The 22749-nt window shown below is 36.5% G+C and overlaps 2 protein-coding genes across 3 annotated transcripts; one reads left to right on the forward strand and one right to left on the reverse strand.

Annotated features, from left to right (window-relative positions):
- Positions 1–8116: 8116 nt before the first annotated feature.
- On the reverse strand, positions 8117–12022 carry itm2cb (integral membrane protein 2Cb). Of its 2 annotated transcripts, none has more exons than XM_038289351.1 (6): positions 11804–12022; positions 9919–10056; positions 9626–9814; positions 9431–9541; positions 9152–9302; positions 8117–8554 (listed from the first exon to the last, which is right to left on the reverse strand). In XM_038289351.1, exons 1-6 carry the CDS (start codon positions 11888–11890, stop codon positions 8463–8465), a joined length of 768 nt encoding a protein of 255 aa, XP_038145279.1. In that variant the 5' UTR covers positions 11891–12022; the 3' UTR covers positions 8117–8462. The 2 variants fall into 2 exon arrangements, with proteins under 2 accessions (XP_038145279.1, XP_038145278.1); XM_038289350.1 differs by having other exon boundaries at positions 9626–9817; positions 11804–12021.
- Positions 12023–14664: 2642 nt separating this feature from the next.
- Positions 14665–19385, forward strand: hes6 (hes family bHLH transcription factor 6). The gene is made up of 4 exons (XM_038289225.1): positions 14665–14868; positions 14944–15030; positions 15120–15201; positions 17460–19385. Exons 1-4 carry the CDS (start codon positions 14803–14805, stop codon positions 17852–17854), a joined length of 630 nt encoding a protein of 209 aa, XP_038145153.1. The 5' UTR covers positions 14665–14802; the 3' UTR covers positions 17855–19385.
- The last annotated feature ends 3364 nt before the right edge of the window (positions 19386–22749 follow it).

Below are 22749 nucleotides of genomic sequence, written 5' to 3' on the forward strand. Positions count from 1 at the left end.
TGTATATATATATATATATATATATATATATATATATATATATATATATATATATATATATATATATTAGCCATCAATACATTATTATTTTGTTATAAAATTGTATTATTACTTGTAAATAATTACCATAGTTGTAACTATACACATTTGAATTTTAAGCTATTATTTTCTTAAATAGTAAAAAAAACACGTGGCAGTTTTTTTACTGTATGAATTACTGGATAGAATATAGCATATCTCATAAAGAATTAGAGGCAAGATCTCATTTATATGTGATGGCAAACTTAAGAGTCTTTAAGATGATGTGAATTAAGTTGCTGCTAATTTTATATGAGTTGCAGTTTTTCTATGAGTTTACAGTGCATTAAGTACAAGGATTAATAAGGAATAAATTTGTACACCTAAAACTGGACTATTTATTTTCTGTGGCAGGGTGGGCTTTCTCAATAAAATGAAAAAAATAGACGAAATATCTCAGATATTTAAAAGAGCAATAATAATAATAAAAAAATGACTAAACTAAACCACTCTATACACGAACACACACACACACACACGGATAAGAGGCTCGCATCAAATTCAGAGTTCAAACGCACTTAAAAGTGACACAGTTTAACTTTATAAGGAGTTATATATGTAACATTATTTCACCTTCTCTTTCTCTAAAATTGTAGTTTTTTGTTTGAAAAAAAAAAGCCAGCTGTAAATACTAGGAGAGGATATTTAACTCTTCAAGCAGCAAACCATCAAAAGCCACATGGAAAATGCACCCACTGTGTGATCAGGGAACACAAAGGAAAAACCAGGGTTGTTTTGCTGGGCTCTAAAACTACACTTTACTCTAAAAGCAACATACAGCTTCCTTAATATCTAATGATAAAGAAATTGAAAAAATCAATATATTTTTAAACAATATTTGCATATTTCACTGATAAATTTAGAACCAACATGCCAACCTTTAATTTGAAGACATTCACGCAGTGAGGAAAACATAAATCTAACTTGATTTTACATTTTAAGAATTTATTCAGTTTTTCTGTGGTATTAATAGGATGAGACACAAAGGCAGTGACTGTTCTAGACCAAATTTGTAAGAGGGGCAGGGTAGGGCCAGTGTTTTTTTCCATGGAGGCACAGAATGAAACAAAATCAAGGACAAAAGTTCCTGGTTCATTACTTTAAGAGAACCAAAAAACAGTTTACAGCCCTGGAAACCTTAGATCTAGCAAATAAATGCTGTGATTCTGCCTCAATATGATTGGCTGGTGAAGATTCTCAGTCATCTAGGTCATAGTCATTCCAAAATAGAAAAAACAAACCACTGGACTTGTTTTCCATGTTTGAAGATGTTTTGCATCCATCTAGAAATCATTCTCAATTCAAAATGTCTGGAGCAGTGTTGAGTTCCAGGCTTATAGAGTGGCACAAGCAATATGACTGAAGCTAAAGGGGCAACATCTTCATTTTTAAAATAATAAATAAAACAAAATTGAAAATAAAAAAAATGAAATTGGTCCAAGGCACCTATCAGTTTGGTATCATTTCCAGCACATATAAGGTATTTATTATACATATATTTTTCTTAATTTCTTTTGTAAAAGGTTTATAAAAGGGGCCAGGACTATATCTACCTGGGCAAATGGCTGCTGTTTGTCTCTATCTAAAACCACCCATAAATAGGTCTCTTCTCTATGCCGCTCTTCAAAATGGAAAAAACAAGACAAAGTGTTATAAAAAGCAGCTTTATCTTGATCCTATTGAGTCATTAAATAATGAAAAAAATATTACCAATACAAAAAGACCCATATCGACAATCACAGCTGGACTTGCAATCAAGTCAATTACAAGGGGTGTTGTTATTTCTCCCACTCTGTGCTCATAGCTACACAAAAACTGGTGGATCAGCCCTTTTAGTGATGATGGATTCTGGGCTGGACAGACAATCAACCAACCAACCAATCAATCAATCAGTCAAAACACACACACAGAGTAAGACGATCATCAAGAATAAAAAAGCGTCAGGCCAATTAGGCAGAGGGTGTCAAATGTGCAAAGTTATCACAGATGTTATGTGGTGGTTATGGTGGAGTTTACACTCCAGCTGCATGCAGTAGGAGCGGCTGCAGGTGCAGAAGGGCCCCTACAGCAGGAGGACAGAACCACAGCGGCCGTCGATGTGTTTGTGGGGAAATCCAAGCTTTGTATCAAGTGATGAACTGCACTCTACTAGGGTCAGATATAAAAAACAAGTTTTGGAGTAGTATATTTTCAATTGTGCTTTCAAATGTTTCAGTCAGTTGCATGTGGGCTGTTAACTGATTAGTTTTTATATATATATACACTGCACTTCATTTTATTCAGTTGGTTTAATTCTTTGTTTATTAGTTAGGTTATGGTTAAATATCTAGTGTTTATTAATTAATATATGTTCACTATGCTTTACTTTTTACTTAACAGCTAAAGCCCTATATAGCAAAAATGTAAAGGTAAAAAATTATAAGGCTATTCAAATTTTGTATGTTTTATAAAAAAAAAAACATTTTTTTTATTGGATGGCTTTTCTGAAGTGTGCAGCAGATTGATCACATAGTCGCTACCTCTATCAATACCTTCACCTCATGAACACGCCTATATATGTACAACATATTCAGCTCACTTTCTAATCAGCAGTTATTTCGAGTTGCAGTTTAGTTTCAGTTTGCAGTTTCTGTCAGTCTTTCCAAGTTAACGATATAATTATAACAATTCCATAACATAAAGATCAGAATCTAGAAAATGGCTGCACTGAGGGTGTATGCCCTGTCACGGGAGCACGCATTGCATGATTTTTAAATGTGTTCCAAATATTAACACATTTCTTATCAACATATGTCCTATGTTTCTGTCTGACATATTTCAAGAAAATTCGGTTTATTCTGATTCGTTTAAGTCGAATGTTTTAAAATGACAGTGTCTAAAGAATAAAACCCGTAGTTTACCAGCTGTAGTTCAGGCACTTGTTCACAACATGGTCTAGGGCTTATGACAAAAAAGAGGGAACGGATACATGAAATCCTTTAACGAATATTAATTTAAGAAAAATAGCAATAAAATTTGTCATGTTAGTGTGACTGAGTAAAAATCTTTAATGTACATGTTGAGTTAAGAACCACGCAAAAGAATCTAGATTATATCAAACGAGTCCAATCTAGTCAAACCAAACCAAACCGAAACCAAGTCGAGCTCAAACCAAAACCTGGCGAAAACACCCAGATCAAAGTGAAGGGGAGAGAAAAGCCCATACCTATGGAGAGATATTTGTGCCATCGGTTTGAGCGCGCAGGAACCAATCCGAGCGCGCAGTGAGACAACACGCGCGCGCGCAAAACCGGTCCGGCGCGCGCTCAACTCTGAAAAACCCTCTCAACACACTGTTCTCGCGCTCAGTTTCATCTCTGCGCGTGCTCGAATCCATCTCTGCTCGCGCTCGCTCGACCTGCTCTCTCTCCGCGCTCAACACCAGCTGTGCGCTCGGCTGTTTCTCCGCTCGCTCGACTCTCTGCGCTCGCAACTTCAGCAATGTATGTAAATGAACCATACCATCAGCCAATCACACTCAGCTTCTTTTCATCCAATGAAAGCATTCCTTCCTTCTTCTTCTTCTTTTCTATCATGGCGGATCGCAAGCAACTTTAAGGTGCATACCGCCACCTACTGTTCATGAGTGTGTAGCAACATTGTTTTACATCTATTAAATTCTATTTTTTAATTTTGCATTCTGAAGATAACTAAATAATGCTTTCCTTAATCTATAAACATCCTTTATATTTCCTTTATTTCCCAATAATCCTTTAAGACTCCATTCTTGGCCTGTCATTTCAACTACTCTTCTCAATTTTTCCCTTTCAGGTTCATATGTTTTACAGTTCATTAATATGTAAGCATTCGTTCCAAATACTACATCCGGTTAGATGAAAAAAAATACATATTGACATGGATTTAAATTTGATGTTTTAAAAGAAAAATAAGGAGGATATTTCAGGTTCCAGTATGGTTCAACAATATATAGATAAAAAATATTATGGATATGTTAAATTTTTTATGGATGCTTCAAAATATTCCAATATTAGGAATGGTGTTTTGTTTTAGTTTCATAATTTATTTTTAAATCGGGTAAAAGAATCAGTGATGGAATTCAGCCTACAAAGGAGAAATGTTTTGGATCATATTGGCCTTACAATGGATTGAAGAAATCGTTCCATTAAGAAGTTTAGTTTGCTCTGATTTTAGATCAGCGACCGTTATATTAATTTAAACGCAATTATTCAGACAGCAGACCTGATCTGAAATTTAACAATTATTATTTAGAAGACCTTTTACAGATGGACTCTAAATAAGAGGGTTATTCTTTATATATATATTAAAAAGAATAATTTGATAAACAGGATTTTTCAGTTGGTGGCGGTAATTGTTGTTTGCCAACCTCCATAAAAAACAACAAAAAGAAGAAACACCCGCCACAAAAGCTAAGAGTAAGGCCAATATGATCCAAAACATTATCTATATACTGTTGAACCATACTGGAACCTGAAATATCCTCCTTATTTTTCTTTTAAAACAGCAAATTTAAATCCATGTCAATAGCAGGTAAAAGAGATGGATGAGGCAATGATCTAATAACTGTTTTACTGAAGTTTATTTGAGATAATTCAAGATATTTTATAGTACTATCTTAGGAATGTTGACAAAATAACTGTAAGAGTAGTTTGATTTTCCTGATTGTGTTTTTATTTATTTATTTTTTATTTTTTTTCATCTAACCGGATGTAGTATTTGGAACGAATGCTTACATATTAATGAACTGTAAAACATATGAACCTGAAAGGGAAAAATTGAGAAGAGTAGTTGAAATGACAGGCCAAGAATGGAGTCTTAAAGGATTATTGGGAAATAAAGGAAATATAAAGGATGTTTATAGATTAAGGAAAGCATTATTTAGTTATCTTCAGAATGCAAAATTAAAAAATAGAATTTAATAGATGTAAAACAATGTTGCTACACACTCATGAACAGTAGGTGGCGGTATGCACCTTAAAGTTGCTTGCGAACCGCCATGATAGAAAAGAAGAAGAAGGAAGGAATGCTTTCATTGGATGAAAAGAAGCTGGGTGTGATTGGCTGATGGTATGGTTCATTTACATACATTGCTGAAGTTGCGAGCGCAGAGAGTCGAGCGAGCGGAGAAACAGCCGAGCGCACAGCTGGTGTTGAGCGCAGAGAGAGAGCAGGTCGAGCGAGCGCGAGCAGAGACGGATTCGAGCACGCGCAGAGATGAAACTGAGCGCGAGAACAGTGTGTTGAGAGGGTTTTTCAGAGTTGAGCGCGCGCCAGACCGGTTTTGCGCGCGCGCGTGTTGTCTCACTGCGCGCTCGGATTGGTTCCTGCGCGCTCAAACCGATGGCACAAATATCTCTCCATACATACCTCCCTCTGGTGCTGCACAGCAAGCCTGCATGTAAATGCTTCACCAGCAACCTTCAAGATTACACCCACCCAGAGAAAGGCACATAGGGTGATGAACCTGAAGTTATATATACAGCATTTATTAAAAAGTCCAATGTAATTTTTTTTTTCATAATTTGACTTCTAGCTGAAGAGATTTAAAGATGTGAATCAAAATTGATAAGGCTGGTATATACATGGTAGATTATTTACAAATCATTGCAGATAGGGATCAGGGAAACATATCTGGAAGTGATATGGAAGAAGATGCTTAGTTTAACCTTTAAAAAATGTAATGGGCAAAGATAATAGCTTTTATATATTTCTATTAACTATGCTTTTGTCCTGTCTACACTGAAAAAAAACAATGCAACCATTTTTGGCATTTACTTAATCATTTTTAGTTACTTATACACAATTTTTTTCATGTTAGTAGGGTAGGACATAAGACAATTGTGATTGAGTAACTAAATATGATTAAGTAAATGCCAAAAACGGTTGTATAATTTTTTTTAGTATATTATACAATATATATGATTATGTTATATTTTGTGCTTTAATAGTTTTTCAATAAGGAGTTGCAGATATGTACACAGACCAAAAAAATATACCTTTTTTTTGTTTTTTAGTTGTTGTTTCAAATCAATATTCTTCAATTTGCAGGAACATCCACTGAGCAACAGTCACTTAGTGAGCACTTGAAAAAAAAAAAAAGCCAGACCAGTTTCCTGTTGTGTATTTCTCCTTTTGGTGAAAGAGCACCCACGAATTTAAGCACATTAGGAGCATATCCCCTCTTACTTCCAGAATTAGCATGTGTTTCCATTTTTTTTTTCAGTTCACTTCCATTTATATAGCACCAATTCACAATGGGTCATCACAATGCACTTTACTGGGATAGTTAAATGAAATCACACAAGCAGATTGCTAACTAGTTTTCTATCTAAGAAAAACAGCTGACCGCTCCTGGATGAGCATGTACAGAATGGGAGAATAGAGAGAGATTAAAACAAAATGATGAAAAGTGGTTCCTATGTCTTCCAGCAGTCTAAGCCTATAGCAGCATAACTATAGAGATAGTTTTGGATAATCTGAGTCACTTTAACTGTCAGCTATGTCAAAAAGAAAAAAAAAATCAAGCCTAGCCTTAAACGTAGACAGGGTTTCTGCCTCACAGACTAAAAGTGGTTGTTGGTTCCACAGCAGAGGGGATACAAAAGAGCAGCCTCCAGTTCTACTTTTAGAAATTCTAGGAATCACTAGTGAACCTGCAGATTGGGAGCAAATTGCCTGTCAGGAACATAAAGAACAATCAGATATCTGATATACGATAGAGCTTGGTTATTTAGGTCTTTTTAGGTGAGAAGAAAGATTTTAAATTCTATTCTTGATCTAACAGGAAGCTAGTAAACGGAAGCTAAGATAGATGAAATATCTCTCTTTTAAATTACCATCAGAACACTGGCTTCAGTAGTTTAGATCAACTGGAGGCTTTTAACTGCAGTCTGTGGACTTCCTGATAGTAAAGAATTACAATTTTGTTTTCATGAGTCTGGACTTAATAAAAAAGTTTATTTTGATTTGTGAAACCTTTTGCAGGAGAAAAATCTCCCCCCAAAAAGAAAAGTCTCTCATCTCTTTCCTGTGTGTGATGAGGCTGGGCATGGGGCTCTGTGGCAGGGGCTTGGGGCCTCAGGGGTTTCCGGAACCGGTTAAAACTACATTTCCACAGATGAACCCACCATCAAAACCTTCAATCCAAAGCAAAAGCTGCTTCAGTACAGGTCTAGACAAAGGGTGTGCAGTACAAATTGAAGGTATTTTTTTTTTTTTTTGTAACACTTTTTAAATTAGGTCCATGCAATGCAATCTACCATACAAATGCATTTGCATACATATCTTCAACAGGAGTGTCAATATTGACCATACACCTTGTCTATTCAAGGAAAATAAAAAAGTATCCTTCACTGAAGTTTAGAACTCCAAAAGACAAAGAAAGTTTGATAGTTTATTCTCAAAGCAGCAAGATCTTACAAGAGAATTTAGACTGTACAGTAAGATAGTGTCAAAAACAGTTAAATATGAGCACATATACGTATTTAACAGACCCAAAAATGTAATTGATGACAAGACACATCAACACTGCAGAAAATGAAAGGTAGAAAGGACTGAGAGGAGGCGATTGTTAAAGACAAACAGCTAAATCTCAGTGAGGAGGAGGAAGATCAAAACAAAGTTGATTTTTGCCTTTGATATCTTCTACAGTAAGTGAACTAAACTATAAAGCACTCTTCAATATAAATATTATATCCCTTACAGCTATGTGTAGCATCACTGACTGCAGACTTTGGTTCCCTTTGTCCCTCTACAGCACTGCTACTAATTACAGTCTAAAGCCGTTAATAACCAAAGGAGTAGGAAAGTGTGATACCAAAGGAAAAAAGAATAAACCACAAATCAATGATATCTCACAAAAACAAGTTTGATAAAAATCTATGCATGTAACAATGTGATAATAAGAAGAAAATTAATTTACATTATGTATAGATATATATATTGCTTAGGAACAACCAGTTATATACACAATTCTGTAATGAAAATAACAAGAAAAATTAACATCTTTACTACATCCTTTTAAAGAAATAAAAAAAATAACCAAGGGAACATATATTAACAAGAAACGACAAGAACTATTCTTGTGTTCTGATGTGAATGTCACAGACTGACTGATTAGACTGAGCTTACTATCTTTGTTCTACAAGACAATCTACAGAGAAATCCAAACATCACACATGTACAATCTGACTTCAAATTTAACAATTAACAATAAAAAAAAAGAGCAAAAATGGGACAAAAAGTCTGAAACTCATAATAAAGGACAACATTTTGCTCTTAAAGTGCAGCTTAAGGGATAAGAAATTCTAGAGGTATGGTTTGAAATTGGCTTCAGTGTCGCATGGCTGTGATTTCCGCCTCTGATTTTAGAATCGGTCGCAGATGACGGTCTCAACCACAAAAGTGTTCTCAAAGTGACGAATTCTGTGGCACTTCTTTGTCTCACGTCTCTCGATACCTGGAAGAGAGAGAAAAAAAGCAAAAGATGCATTTAGAAAAAATCTTCTCAGCACTGAAACTCTTCATATTACTACTGCTGCTCGCATTCCCACAGTGCCCAGTTTGAATCAATACTACTCTCATCCATATATGTACTGAGGGGGAAGTTTGCTGCATCATTTCTAAGAGATCTCACACTAATCGTGGGACACAACGCCAGAGCTATCTTGCATGCGCATCACTACCTCCTACACAAATGTGTGGACATGTCCACTGCACTACGGGTGATTCATGTAGCAGGAGGAAGTTCCCAAGCTGTGCCCACATTTAAACACATACATACAGACACACACATGTCTGTGACAGACGTGGATTGCAAACTGTCTGAAATGCTCCCAAGGAAGACCCTATTTGGTTCTGGTTCTGGTCACTTTCTGATGCTCCCACACAGCAAATCTGAACTCTGTATCTCTGATGCAGATGGCTCACAATGACTGCCCCTAAGCACATTGCCTGGCTCACATTCTCACATAGTCTGGTGATATGAGCAGGTGACAACTAAGCGGAAGTGACCCAGGCACATATTGGGTATAATTTATCACAAATTCTAACTCACGTTGGCGCTGGTTGCGGCGTCTAAGGCGGAACGTCTCTTTGCCGAAGCAGAGCCTGTGGATAAAGGGGCCCAGCTGTCTCATGTTCCTCAACCTGCCAGTCACCACCATCTCTTCCTGGACGATGTAGGTCTGGGGAAGGTATGTCCCCCTCTGAAAAAAAGAGATAAAGCAGTCAGTATAAGGGAAATACAATGTTCTTACTCATCTTTAGAATAGAATAGAACTTTATTGATCTCACAACAGAGAAATTCACTGTGTTGATATAGCATGATGCTCACCTTGACATTGACAAGCAGCTCCCACAGGCTGCGTGGAGGCATCACAGCAGTCGTATTTAACTCAGTGATGTAGCACTTGTCCAATGCAATGTCATAATAGGCTGTGAGGCCCTGGAATAAATTAAGAGGAACATATATTTAGTCAACATTCAAATACAAAAAATCTAGACAAGAGGGCTAGACTTTAGAACTTACCCTCTGGAAGTCATGGACGATATCTGCTGGGTCACTGCCCCCAAAATGAGGGACTGGAATGCTGATTTGCTCATAGTTCTCCTCAAGGTAGATGCTCACGTTTTCCTCCAGTTCTTGGCGTCCTCTCAGGGGAGCGTACACAGAGTCCTCGTAGATGACCCGACAGTGGAACAAGCTGTCCTCTGGGATCTGCTGAGGGTGAGAAAGAGTAGAGTCAGCATGTTTTGATCATCAGTGGCATGGTCTAGTGAGTAATATTTGAGGTACAATTTGTTTTGATTGAGTTGACTAACCTGGGACATAAAATAGTAGCGATAAATGTAAATGGAAGGCAACACTAGTCCAAGTGTGAAAATGACCAGGCCAATGGCGATGCAGCACAAGCCTGTTGGAAAGGGCTTCCTGGGCTTCATAGGAGGAACCAACCGCCCCTGTTAGGGAAGAAGAAAAGCTGATGGGTTAGAGAACAGCTTCTTAAACTCACACAAGTCTCAAATGTTTTTTTTTTTTTGATTGCATTGTAAAATACATTCAAGCTAATTGGGAAAGTTTTGCTCTATTGAAAAGTTCTTGCCTAGAGTTAAGACAGCACCCTAGATAAGGACACAGGCCTATACTCTTCCTTATTAAGTCTGAATTGTAGCAGAGGTGATTCTGACTGGAAGCTGTTGCCAAGCTGTTAGTCAGGCAATCGGATCTGGTAGACGTAGGACGGGCTGGAGTGAGGCATGCCAGATGCCCGCCTACGGTCTCTCGGCCAACCTTCTGCCTCTCCCATACTACTGTTGCCATGGAGAGCGGAAGCAAGGAGAACAGATTCTGCCAGCCTCTGACGGAGATTCTGGCACGTGGCCGTCTGGGTCTATTCTTGGAGGCCTACTTCCATGTTCCATATTTGCAGAAATCATATATCGGCTCACCAAGTGGGAGTGAAAAAGAAATTAGGACGATTGTGTAGCGTAGAGGGGTCCCTGGGCGGTGTGGGGGGGACATATTAATAGATCTACACGTATTGGCTCTGACGCCTCAGCTGCTACCTTGGCCAATCATAACCCACCCTGCCTCTGACATCCTTCAACTGACGCAACTAGACAGAGGAAAAAGGGGTGTCTTCTGTGATGATGGATACGTCACTGAGTGGATCGAACAGCATGTAGTGTGCTGAGAATAAGGGGAGGGGTAGGGATTAAAAAAAGACTATTCGGTGTAAAAGAATAGACCTCTTAGATGGATTTAAACAAAGAGGCTAACAAAAAAGAGGCTATGGTGCATTATCTATCTATCTATCTATCTATCTATCTATCTATCTATCTATCTATCTATCTATCTATCTATCTATCTATCTATCTATCTATCTATCTAATGCTGAGACAGACAAAGAAAGACTTGACACATCCCCATCTTCAGCCTTTCAGGACGTTTTTCGTATTCATTAATGCATGAATTATATTTAATCTAACTCTTCTTATGGTAGACAGATACTAGACATCCAGTACATTTTTAAGATTTTAGCTTGAGGGCTTGAAATACAATGCAAAACATGAATTACTATACTATTCATCCTCTTATGCTCCAAGGCGCCCCTGCAGGACTAAAATTGTATATACTCTTAATGACATGATTGCTACAATAATTGCACCTTTTTTATTTATCTATTTTGTATGGCTTGATTTTTTTTCCCCCTTGAGGTAAAAATGCAACCAAATTAAAATGCATTGCAAATTGTTTACTGAATGGAATAGGGTATGTCAGTCACATCCATTTGAATGCACAGCTATAAAGATAGGGCTGGTCATCTGCAGTGTCCTCCAGGCTAGCCGATTGAGATGATGTAATGTCAACTCAGGCTGGCATTGGCATGCACTGACCTTTTCTATTACGCTGCTGCACAGATCCCCTAATTGACTCAACAAAAATAATTACTGCAACATTTAGGTCTGATGCCAGAGATATACAGATTCTTTTCAGATTATATTTATATATAGGCGATTTAAGACTTAAATCAAACGTTTAAAAATAAATCCTCTCACAGATCAGGGCACACATGACCAGACATCACTATACTTATCTTGTGCAAAGGTGCAATTACTCATGCTGTGATAAAATTGATATAGAAATAAATCTTAAAAGACACAATAGAAAGCTTGAAACAAAGAAAGACAAAGTGCGCAAACTCACGTGAGCCTGGGGTATAGTAATCTTGTCCACATCCTGGTCTTTGTCGGGCTTCTGTGCCGAAACTGACTGGAAGGTGATCTTCACCATGTTTTAGTTTAAGTCAGTGTTTGTATTTTTTGTTTCTTTAATTCTTTGTCTCTTGTCTGGTTGTGGTTCTGCGCCGCGCTTCCATCCACAGCACCGAGAGGGCTTTATAGCGCCGCTGCTGCGTCGCCCCCGGGAATCTGTGACGTCAGAAGAGCGTCTTTTCTGACGTACGGGCGCTGTGTGGGACCGAGGGAAAAGCCTCCTCGTTGATTTCAAAGTAAAAGTTTGTTCTACATTAATGCGCTGATAGATAGTTAAAAACTGCACCTAAACGCTCTAAAATACACATTTTATGAGCTAATTTTCACACAAAAAATAATGCTTTGTATCTTTGGCCGTTTTTATAGAAGGAAGAATAAATTTCAAGTCAATCTCCGGATACTGCACTACAGTCGGTTTTTACTTTGGAGTAAAAATCCCAATATGGTAGTAAATTCCGCATTTTATTTAAGGCTGCATATCCTTCCATCATCTCTGTTCTGAACACCATCATCCGGAAATGTTGTGATGTTTTAAATTGGCCCAGCCAATAGCTATACTGCAATAAAGTTATTAAAGCTTACTACTACTGGTAGTGAGAGCATTGCAGTTAGAAACTATACTGTGTATAATACTTTATTTTTTCTAATTTGAATAAATATGATTTAGTATCTACATAAAAATCAGTATTTACTTTAAAAATTAAAACACTTGTAAAAAAGAAAAAAAAGGCTAAGTACAATTGTACAGTTGGGTTTTTGTACACTACAATTACATCCTTTTTTAATCTAAAAAATAATCTCCAGCAGGGAATCTATAAACTGGGAAAAACATGAACAGAAGACACTTGAAAATCATATGTCTATGGCAAACTGACTACTCATCCACATTAACATAGTTAGCTCTGCACCATATGCCCACTGTCATAAGAACAAGCATATCTCATACTGTAGACCTCATGAGGACACTAACTTAATTAAAAAGTTTAAATTTCTTTAAAATTGAACTTCAAGCACAAAAGAGTGTAAGTCAAAATGTCAGCATTGATCTGATAATTTAATTCTGTCCTAGGAACCAAAAGTAATAGATTTTTTTCTATGTAAAATTTTTTTCCTTAGGAATAGTTTCCAATGTTTTCATAAAGTTCTACTTTTAAGTAATTTCTGTATTGACTGAAAAAACACAACTGAAAATGTGAATTACAAAAAAAGACAACAGTTAATGTCTTTTTGTATACACAGAGTGTATACAAAACAAAATTTGCAGGGATCAAATGTAGACATTGTGGGAGAAAAAACATGGTGCAAAAAGATACATTGATATGATCAGTTTGATGCAGAGTCTGTGACATGATTTAGAGCTTTCTCAACAGTTCAGCTGTCTGATGGCAGTGGGGAAGAAGCTGTTTCGGAATCTGCTGGACTTGCATCTAATGCTTCGAATCCTTTTCCCAGAGGCCAGTAGGGAGAACAGTCCACGGTGGGAGAGTGAGGGGGCATATGTTACGGGCTCAGGACAACGCAACGCTAGGATGAAAAGTTTTTTATGGAGGGAAGAAGTGCTCTGATGATCTTCTCTGCAGTTCTCACCACTCCTCTCACTTTCTTTCAGTCTGAGGAACTGCAGCCTCCACACCACACAGTGAGCAGCTGGTCAGAACGTTCTCTTTGGTGCTTCTGTAGAAGGTGGTGAGGATGGGTGGGGTCAGTTGGGCTCTCATCATCCTCTGCAGGAAGTACATTCACTTTTGTGCCCTTTTGACCAGTGAGGTGGTGTTTACATTCCAGGTGAGGGTGTCTACATTTTAAGAGTGCATTTGGCTCCACTCGGTATAAGTGTTAAATTAGAACTCTACATAGTGTATCTTACTCCAGTTGTAGCTGTAATAACTCTAAAACAGTCAATGTACTTTGACACTAAATATTTAACACTGTGGAATTTACTGTGCGATTTATATAGATTATGCACTGATCAATGGTCAAAAATTAATCTCTTAATATCTTCCAAACATCATAAATACTATAACACAAGGAAAGTAATAATGGTCATTTGGGACTGTTCAAACTACAGCAGGGATATAATGATTGCAGCACCAGGGATATGACAAAAATATTCCTACCAAGGGATCCCCCTTTTCTGAATGAATATGTCCCAATGCAAGATTATTTTTCCCTAGGCCTTAATTAAAGATAAGTATGTTGGTTTTTTTTTTGTTTTTGTTTTTTTTTTTACAATTTTTTTCCAGGAATGGTAATAAATATGTGTTTTTGTGTCTAGGGTCACACAAATGAACGAAAAAAATAACATGAATAAGATTTATATCAATAAAATTAAAATATATAGTGATAGTGTTAATTAAAAAAGGGTAAATCAAGATTTTCTCAATTTGCATTATTTATAGCTAACATGATCTAATTGAGATTAGTGTTTTTCTTGTGTTTTAGCAGGAGAGAGGTGTTGTTCATGAGCAGATTGCCTACAATCAAGAAGGAATTGACCATAGTACCTAATTATCTGATGTGAGAACTGGCCAATTTAGATATGAAGCTAATAAGATAAATTCTGAAGACTTTTTTTTTTTAAATAAGGTTAAGGGAATGTGCATTAACCTGTCATGAAATGCATTTCTAAGTTTTAAAAGTGCTTTTTCCACTGAAGTGAAATGATGAACTTTAGAGGGTTCATAAGATCAGATCTTTTTACATGTCTGGGCTCCAAGGTCCAGAACCCCTGTTGATAAAGGGGACGAGCGTTGCGCGCCCAATGCATTCATATTTAAATGAAGCCATGCATGCATTCGCTGCAAGGCCCCTCAGAGCAGCATAAACAGCCCATTTTCCAAAGGGAGTCAACTGCCGCTGGGAACGCACGGCCATCTGTCCCCCTGACGAGCCCTTCTAACGGCTCCTTGGATCACACCCCCAGCCGCCTCCATGGCTCCGATCCGCGGCGACACTCCAGAAGGAGAAGGTGATAGCGGATTCAAATCTGACAGGAAGGTAGGATATGTTAAGACTTATTATTTGTGACTTGGAAATGATTAAGAATGACCTATTCTTCTCCGTTATCCGTAGATGAGGAAACCTCTGGTAGAGAAGAAAAGAAGAGCTCGCATCAATGAAAGCTTACAGGAACTCAGGGTTCTCATGGTAGACCTGGATGTAAGTAATGTTTTTATCCAAATCACCTCAGATGTGGGTCCTAATAAGGCAAGCAGTGGATGATCACTTTGTATCTGTGCCATCCACAGCTACAGTCGAAGATGGAGAATGCAGAAGTTTTGGAGGTTACCGTAAAACATGTAGAAAACATCCTGCAGCACCGAGCTCAAGGTAAACCTCTAGTGCCATTAAGAAATGTTTGCAAGCAAGCAAATGGAATATAATAGAAAATCCTTTTATTGTCCCACAATGGGGAAATTGTGGTGTTACAGCAGCAAAAGGTTATATTAGAAGTGGTCACACAATGTGTACCTTATAAGGGTGGCCAGGCAATAAATACTGTACATGAGGGGTGGCCAAAAGCAGATAGGCACCCATGGTTAATCTACACTAATGAGCAAAACATTCATATTTTCTTAATAAAGACAAATGATACTTTCCTACGGCTTTTTCTAACAAATAGATGCATATATTCAAACATCCGTGCTTTCTAGATAAAAGGTATAGTGGAGAAAATTCTTTTAGGTTTGAATTTTGGGCGAACATCGTTGCTTACCTACTTTTATCAGTAATCATTTAGCATAAAATTGATATTTTCAAGCACTAATATCTAGATAAATTGATTATTTAATAAGTTTTTATTAAAACATTTAATTATCTATGATTTCACTGAAGACTCCTAAGTGACTTGCAGAGACATTTGCTCTTTACCCATAAAACAAAATCTATTTCTGAAGAGCATGTATTCTATTACTATCATCTTTAATATTAGTACATTGATGTGCATAATTAACCAGTGTTTTTATTGTAAAGTAATTTTTCATATATGAAAAATGTTTTGAATATTCCACTTGAGAGTATTACTGCTGCCACCATCTGTATTAGAGGGAAATAAATGGTAGGGGTGGCCAATGATTGGCTAAGGGTGGCCATGGCCACCACTGGCCACCCATCTAGCTCCGCCCCTGTAGAAAAGTGAATAAAAATAAAAGATACGGAAATAAGACAACTAGATTATTGTACTGTACATTGTTTTTTTTCATAATATAAATACTCTGAATCTGGAGAATGAATAAATAAATGAAATAAAGTGCTTTTTATAATGTGGTAACTATATCCCCACAGGTTTTCAACATTGAAAAATATATGTCAAAAATATTTAAGCATGTTAAATTTAAAATTAAGATTATAGAGAATGTGTGTTTTAGAATGTGAGGAAACCACAGCATTTTAAATGCTGACAATTCGAAGGAAAAATGGTTTGTATGTCTCTATTAAAACCTGAATGAAACTGTAATGGAAAAAATCTCACATTAGAAATTGTCATTGTTGTGTTTCTGCCTTTCAGTGGTCAAAATGTCAGTAAAGTGATTAAGACAGAGGATTATCTCTGGCATGATTGTTTCTGCAAAATGCATTTTCACAATTAAAACCATCCAAAGGAAATATTACGACACATGTGCTTTGCATTGTTTTCAGCTAAACACGCCTTAAACAAAAATCCTCTATTTTATTGTTTAATTAATGTAAAGTACATTTAATTATCTTTGCACTGAATATATTTATATTCATAAAAATATATCACTTTTATATATAATAATAAATATATTTAAATGTTTATAAATAAACTTGCCTTGCCTTAAAACATCAGGAGTCCTTGATTCATTTTGGACATTGTACTGACAAGTTAATCATTTGTTCACCAATCAAATTAATTAATTTTTTGAGTGGAGGTAGTATCAAGCATTACCTAATGATTCAGGTATTTTAAGAAAATACTCAATACTCTTTTGTTGGACCAAACATAAGCAACTGTAAGGTGTTTGGAGAGTGCAGACCTCTGCCAAGTAGCTATTTTCCCAAGACATACCGTATTATGATTTCCACCTTAGGTTAATTCCTGTATTCACATAATACAGGATCGAAAACTTCCTGGATCCAGATGGTGATCGGGATCCTCACCAAAATGTCACCATTTGTTGCCAGTCACAATAAGCACCTCCTCTGAAATTGTCAGCAAAATCAGTCTGTAACTTTTTTAGTTACTTTGCTTTATTGGTAACAGTAACCTAAGTAGGTCAACTAAAGCTGTTTTTGACAGGATGTGATGCAGCTTTTATAAGTAATTCAGTGTGATGCACTTTATAACCTCTGAAGGATTGAAGCTCAAATTAGTGATTTGCTGTCACTAACACTAATAATGGTAATTTAAGCAAACACCAATATTCTATAAATGTTGCAACTGATTGACTAACTAACTGGTTATGTGATCAGTATTTTTGGTCCCAACACTATTATTGTCATTATTATGTAAAACCAAAAGGTTTTGAATGTGCATGAGGCATGACTCAGCCAATTAGAGCTTAAACCATTGCCATAGAGTAAAATGAAATTTGAGTAATGTGCTGCTGCTGTTTTTCTTTCCTCAGAAGCAGATGCTCTGAACAGGGAGGCCAGGGAGCGCTTCGCTGCTGGGTACATCCAGTGCATGCATGACGTGCATACATTTGTGTCCAGTTGCCCTGGAATCGACCCTGCCATAGCAGCAGAGCTGCTGAACCACCTCCTGGAGAGCATGCCCCTCAATAATCAGGAGTATCTTGATGCAGATAAGTCAGCCTGTAACAGCACTTGGCCCCACCCTGAAAGGATGGACACCACCATGGTGTCCCCTGCTGCTTCCAACACCTCCACCGATGACCTTAGCTCTGACCTAGATGAGATAGACTCAGAGCAAAGCCGAGCTTCCTCCACAGAGGAGGTAGACACCCAGAATGTATCATCTGGTCTACCTTTCTCAAAGTCAGTGTGGAGACCTTGGTAGAGAATGTTATAGGAGTTTTCATAAACTAGATTGTTGGCTGGTTTTGGAATGGATTGAACAGGCCTTAATCAACACTAAACATACCTCAATATGCAGCGTTATACTGAGACAATGGTTCTCAATTTTTTTTAACTCAAATACCATAAGAGTAAGTTTTCCAAGTTCAACCATTTTTATAGATTTTTAACAGAAATTAAACAAAACTTGGAACTCTGAAATGTTCTCTGCTGTAGCGTAAAAACAAAAACCGTCTCTTGGCAACGCATGGCTGATTAAAGAGTGTGGTTTACTTTAATCATTCAATAATTTAAGTAAAATCACCACCACCCCTTGTTCTTAGTTGTTCTGAGAAATAACAACAATGGCAGCCCATTAATCATAAGCAGTACTTGTACCACAATTTATAACCACGTGTCTCAGACTATTGTTCTCAGGCTGTGGTACAGCTGGTATTGATTCTCTCTGCAATTACCCTTTTACTTATTCAAATCATTGAGTCACAGAGTACAGTATAACATCTGCTGTTGTATGAATTCCTTTAGTATTTAATGCATTACATCCAAGCAAATATACAGAGCTAACCAAGTGATGATGCAGGATGTGTTTAATCTTATATTGGTAAACCTATTTAGCCTGTTCATTGACTACCTCAGTTAGCAAATACCACGGGTTTTTCAGACATGTGGTAATAAGAGATCACATCACGACAGGGAAGTTGTTGAGCTTAGAGCAACAGCGTATATAACAATGAAATAGCATTCGTTATCTACAAATATAATGTTGCTCAAATAAGCTAAAACATTAGTTATCTTTGACTACTTGTTATATTTCTTTCAACACACTGTGATATGACAACTTTCTACAAAAGACATCAGAAATATTATCAGCAGTGCTTTTACAGATCATCGCTTCATAAACATTCAGATGCTACTGAGTCAATTGTGAACTGGGAACAAGTACTAGAGGCTTTCTAAGAAGCAGGGGGGACATCTCTTTTAGAACCGTGGGCAAATAAGGACAGAAGACAAAGAGAACATTTCATACAAGTCATTTTTACACTTGTATAGTCTGTTGTTTGTGGGCAGTGTCAAGCCAATATGTGGTGGAAATAGGTAGTTTCCAAAACAATTTATACCAAGGAATAAAAGTCCCTGTCCTGTTCTCTAATTGATACATAATTATATTATTTTAGTGCTTTTTTAGTATAAAAAAAATGGGAACCACTTTGTCTAAGACATCATGAAGCTCTTTGTTAAATGTTTTAAAACTTAAGTATTTAAATTGTAAAATATGATTAAATCAGTTCCAGAAATTAATGATCTGTATGTTTGAAATTTAAATGTGTTTAAGGCCTACTTTCATTGAATGCTGTCAATGCATTTGTAAATATGTATTTGTTAACATTTAGTTGTTTCTCTGCAGATACTGTGTTAGTTAAATTATTTCCAATTTGAAAAGTCCCAAAGTTGTATTTATAGTGCTTTAGTAAGCTACCTCATCTGATTATTTTAAACCTTTCAATAAATTGTTTTTTTTAAAACAAAGGGCTATGTTGAAATTATTTTTATTCACCTCTTTTGCACCTAAAAAAGCTTGATTTAACACAGGAGGTTGGCACTAACCACGCAGCCTCGTCTGTTACAAAGATTTTAGCTCTTACTCTGCAGTTGTGGGCCAGTTTGTGTGCACACTCCCTCTCTCGCTCTAAGATTTCTTTGCACGTCGTAGGCATTTGTGAGGTGTGAAATGAGTAATCACTCCTTTTATAGGCCTCATTCAGAGCTTGTGACAAGGGTTTTTATAGCTCTGTTTAAGCTCAGCTTTTTATGTTTTTCCTCTATAACTTGGAATCCAGGTCAGCCATGAGTAGGAATTTTCTATAAGCATCAGTCTGAGGCTATAATGCATAGTAACGTGCAGCACTATTGCAGAGCGTCTGTCTGTTCTGGCAATATCAAATTATTTACCTGCTTCCATGTATAAAGGTCCTAAAGTTTCTATTCTAATGAATGCTTCTCAGATGCAGTAAAAGAAACAGACCGTGTGACTCAGATTTCAAATTGAACAGCACTTCTGAGACCTTGCTGAATCCATCTTTGGTCATTTGTTTTCTCTCGTGTTCCTGCAATGTTCCCTCAGAGTGTCAATTCTTTCACGATCCACAGTTTTGACACTAAAAAGTCGTGAATAACTGTAAAGTGGAAGGAAAGTCATGATACATAAAATCTTGTAAGAATTACAAGTCTGGAAACTGAAGCATTCATTGTTTTTCTACCCCTTTTACCTTGCTACCCTTGAAAAACATTCCTGTGTGACAAGTTGCAATTATAAGTTAGCCAATAAATAATGTCTACTCATGTGTAATTTAATCAAGTTTTGTGATTATCAGCTCCATAAAAATGAGGGAAGACTACTCTTAGTTCAGAATAGGCAATTGTGGGAAAGTTTAAGCAGGTTATTATTTCAAAATAAAGAGAGAATCACACAAACAACAGCTCAGAAGCAGGCAAGAATCCCATGGGAGCTTGATAGATCCACTATGAGAAGTCATGTTTTCTAATGTCAGGCACACAGTCAAACTGAACAAAGGTGCTTTGATCAAACTAGTCCACAATCTATACTGTCTTTGTACACATAAAAGGCTGTGTCGGGTTAACACAGCACTACACACACAGCACTAAAACACCTTCCCCATGGTAAACTATGGTTGCAACATCATAATGTGGGTGAAACCTGTCAAGAGCCTGCAAAAGACTTCATACTGGGGCATAGGTTCGTTTTCTGTAGGACACGTACGGAGCAACAATTATAAGGGCTAGATCAACAGGTTTTCATGTGTTAAAACAGCAAACAGTCTAGTCATGAATAAACTGTTGAAAACTGATCGACAATTGCCAATCTGAGCTTTAGCTACTAAATAAAGAAATAAAGACGTTTTAAAAAAGGTTCCAGGTGTGAATAAAATCAACTTGTTCTCTTGTCAAAAAGCTTAAACAACCAAAATACTGAATTTAGGTATTAAAGTGCAGCAGGCTGAATGAAGAAGGAATGGTAATATTTCAGAAAACAAACAGAAAAATCGCAAAAAAAATCAATCTATGCCATACAAATATATATATATATATATATATATATATATATATATATATATATATATATATATATATATATATATATATATATATATATATATATATATATATATATATATATATATATATATATATATATATATATATATAAATCCCCTCAACTGTATATTAAGCTTTACTCAGCTTAGGCTATGTTAAAATCAATGTTGTTGAAATATTTCATTGTATTTTCTTAGGTGATATATAATATATATAGATATGTATATACACATATGCAATTCTGTGTATATATGGGTGTGTGTGGGTGTGTGTGTGTGTGTGTGTAAATTGTCTCTTTATTGTGGGAATATATCCAAAAGAAAGCGAACAGACAGACCGGATTTACAGATCAGCTCGGATGTAAATAAGCGCAGTAGGTGAGCCATTTGCACCTTGTGCTAAATGTAAAAGCGAACATGCAGGGTAGAGGGTGTTAACGGATCAGAAGGCGATGCCCATCTGACTAGTCACTTTTCATCATATAACCTATCGTCTTGCCTGTCGTTTTTATTTGCTATCTAAGAAAACATAGCGCATTCTACCCTACAAATTATTCCTCCGCCGAAAACACTAAATCTTTTTAGGGTTTCATCAACCGCCAAATCCCAGCTCTATTTCTGTTAAATGTGAGGTGTGAAATAAAGGGAGGACTCTTTCATGTGGCGGATCTTTTAGGACTTGACAGAAAACTATCACGTTTTTCTTCAGTCAGGCAGAGACTAATTTGCATATGGAAGGTTTAAGACCCCAGGACAGGAAATCTTTAACATAATGCATGTTCTCTCCTCATCTGAATGTGAATAGAGCGAAATTTGGGCACCACTATATATGTATGTATTTTAATGCCATCTAGTGGTCATGTGCGAACACTGCAAGATATATTTATTTGAGATACACAGTATGATCATAAAGTCAGGTCTGCAATGGGCTGAAAGGGACATAGGCCATTAAATACTCACCCAAAATTTAGGATTGTAATGCAATTTGTAATTTTATTAGATAAGAAATTCCTATCCTATTAAATAAACCTTAAATGATCCATTGATCAATCATCTGTCACGCTTTATCCCTGCTGGTGCTTATTTCCAGCTGTCTAAGGGCGAGCGGCTGGTTATACCCTGGACAAGTCGCCAGTCTATTGCAGCTTTAAATGATGATCCATATGGTCCATATTCATTAATCTAATATAGATTATTTGATTAGAATTTAAACTATAAGTTTATATATCTAGTAAGGATGATACTGATTTGATTTATTTCAAATAGATAAAGTTTATTTGCTTGATTTGCATAATAATCTAGTTAACTTTGTTTTATGCAACATATTTGTTTTGTGTGTGCAAAAACAAATTAAGCTCATATCCTGTCAACTGAGTTGAAGAATCCTTTATCTGTAAATATTTAATTCTCTGTGAAACAATGCCGATCACTTTTAAATAAGATCCAACACAATGTGATAGGTTGTAAGGAGAGCAGAGACAGAGGACACTGAGTTTATTGAAGAAAACCTACTCCCAACCAGGTTAGCTCTGTTACTATAGAAACAGAAACAGAGGTTGAATAAGCTCTCTTTGTGAAACGGAAAAATCGAAGTTTCCCTTATTTCAGGTTTAGAAAACCTAAGTAAACCTGCCACAGTGGCTAAATACATCCAAAGATTGTTCCAGAGCTCCTTCCGTTCGTCAATATTCTCTATTATATCTTATAGCATCTATCGTTTTTTTCCTGTCTGCAAACTTCCAAAGAAAGATGAATTCATGCATTT

This window comes from Cyprinodon tularosa, unplaced genomic scaffold (genome assembly GCF_016077235.1).
Source record: "Cyprinodon tularosa strain WSP-4 unplaced genomic scaffold, ASM1607723v1 ctg267, whole genome shotgun sequence".
In the NCBI taxonomy this organism is placed as follows: Eukaryota; Metazoa; Chordata; class Actinopteri; order Cyprinodontiformes; family Cyprinodontidae; genus Cyprinodon; species Cyprinodon tularosa.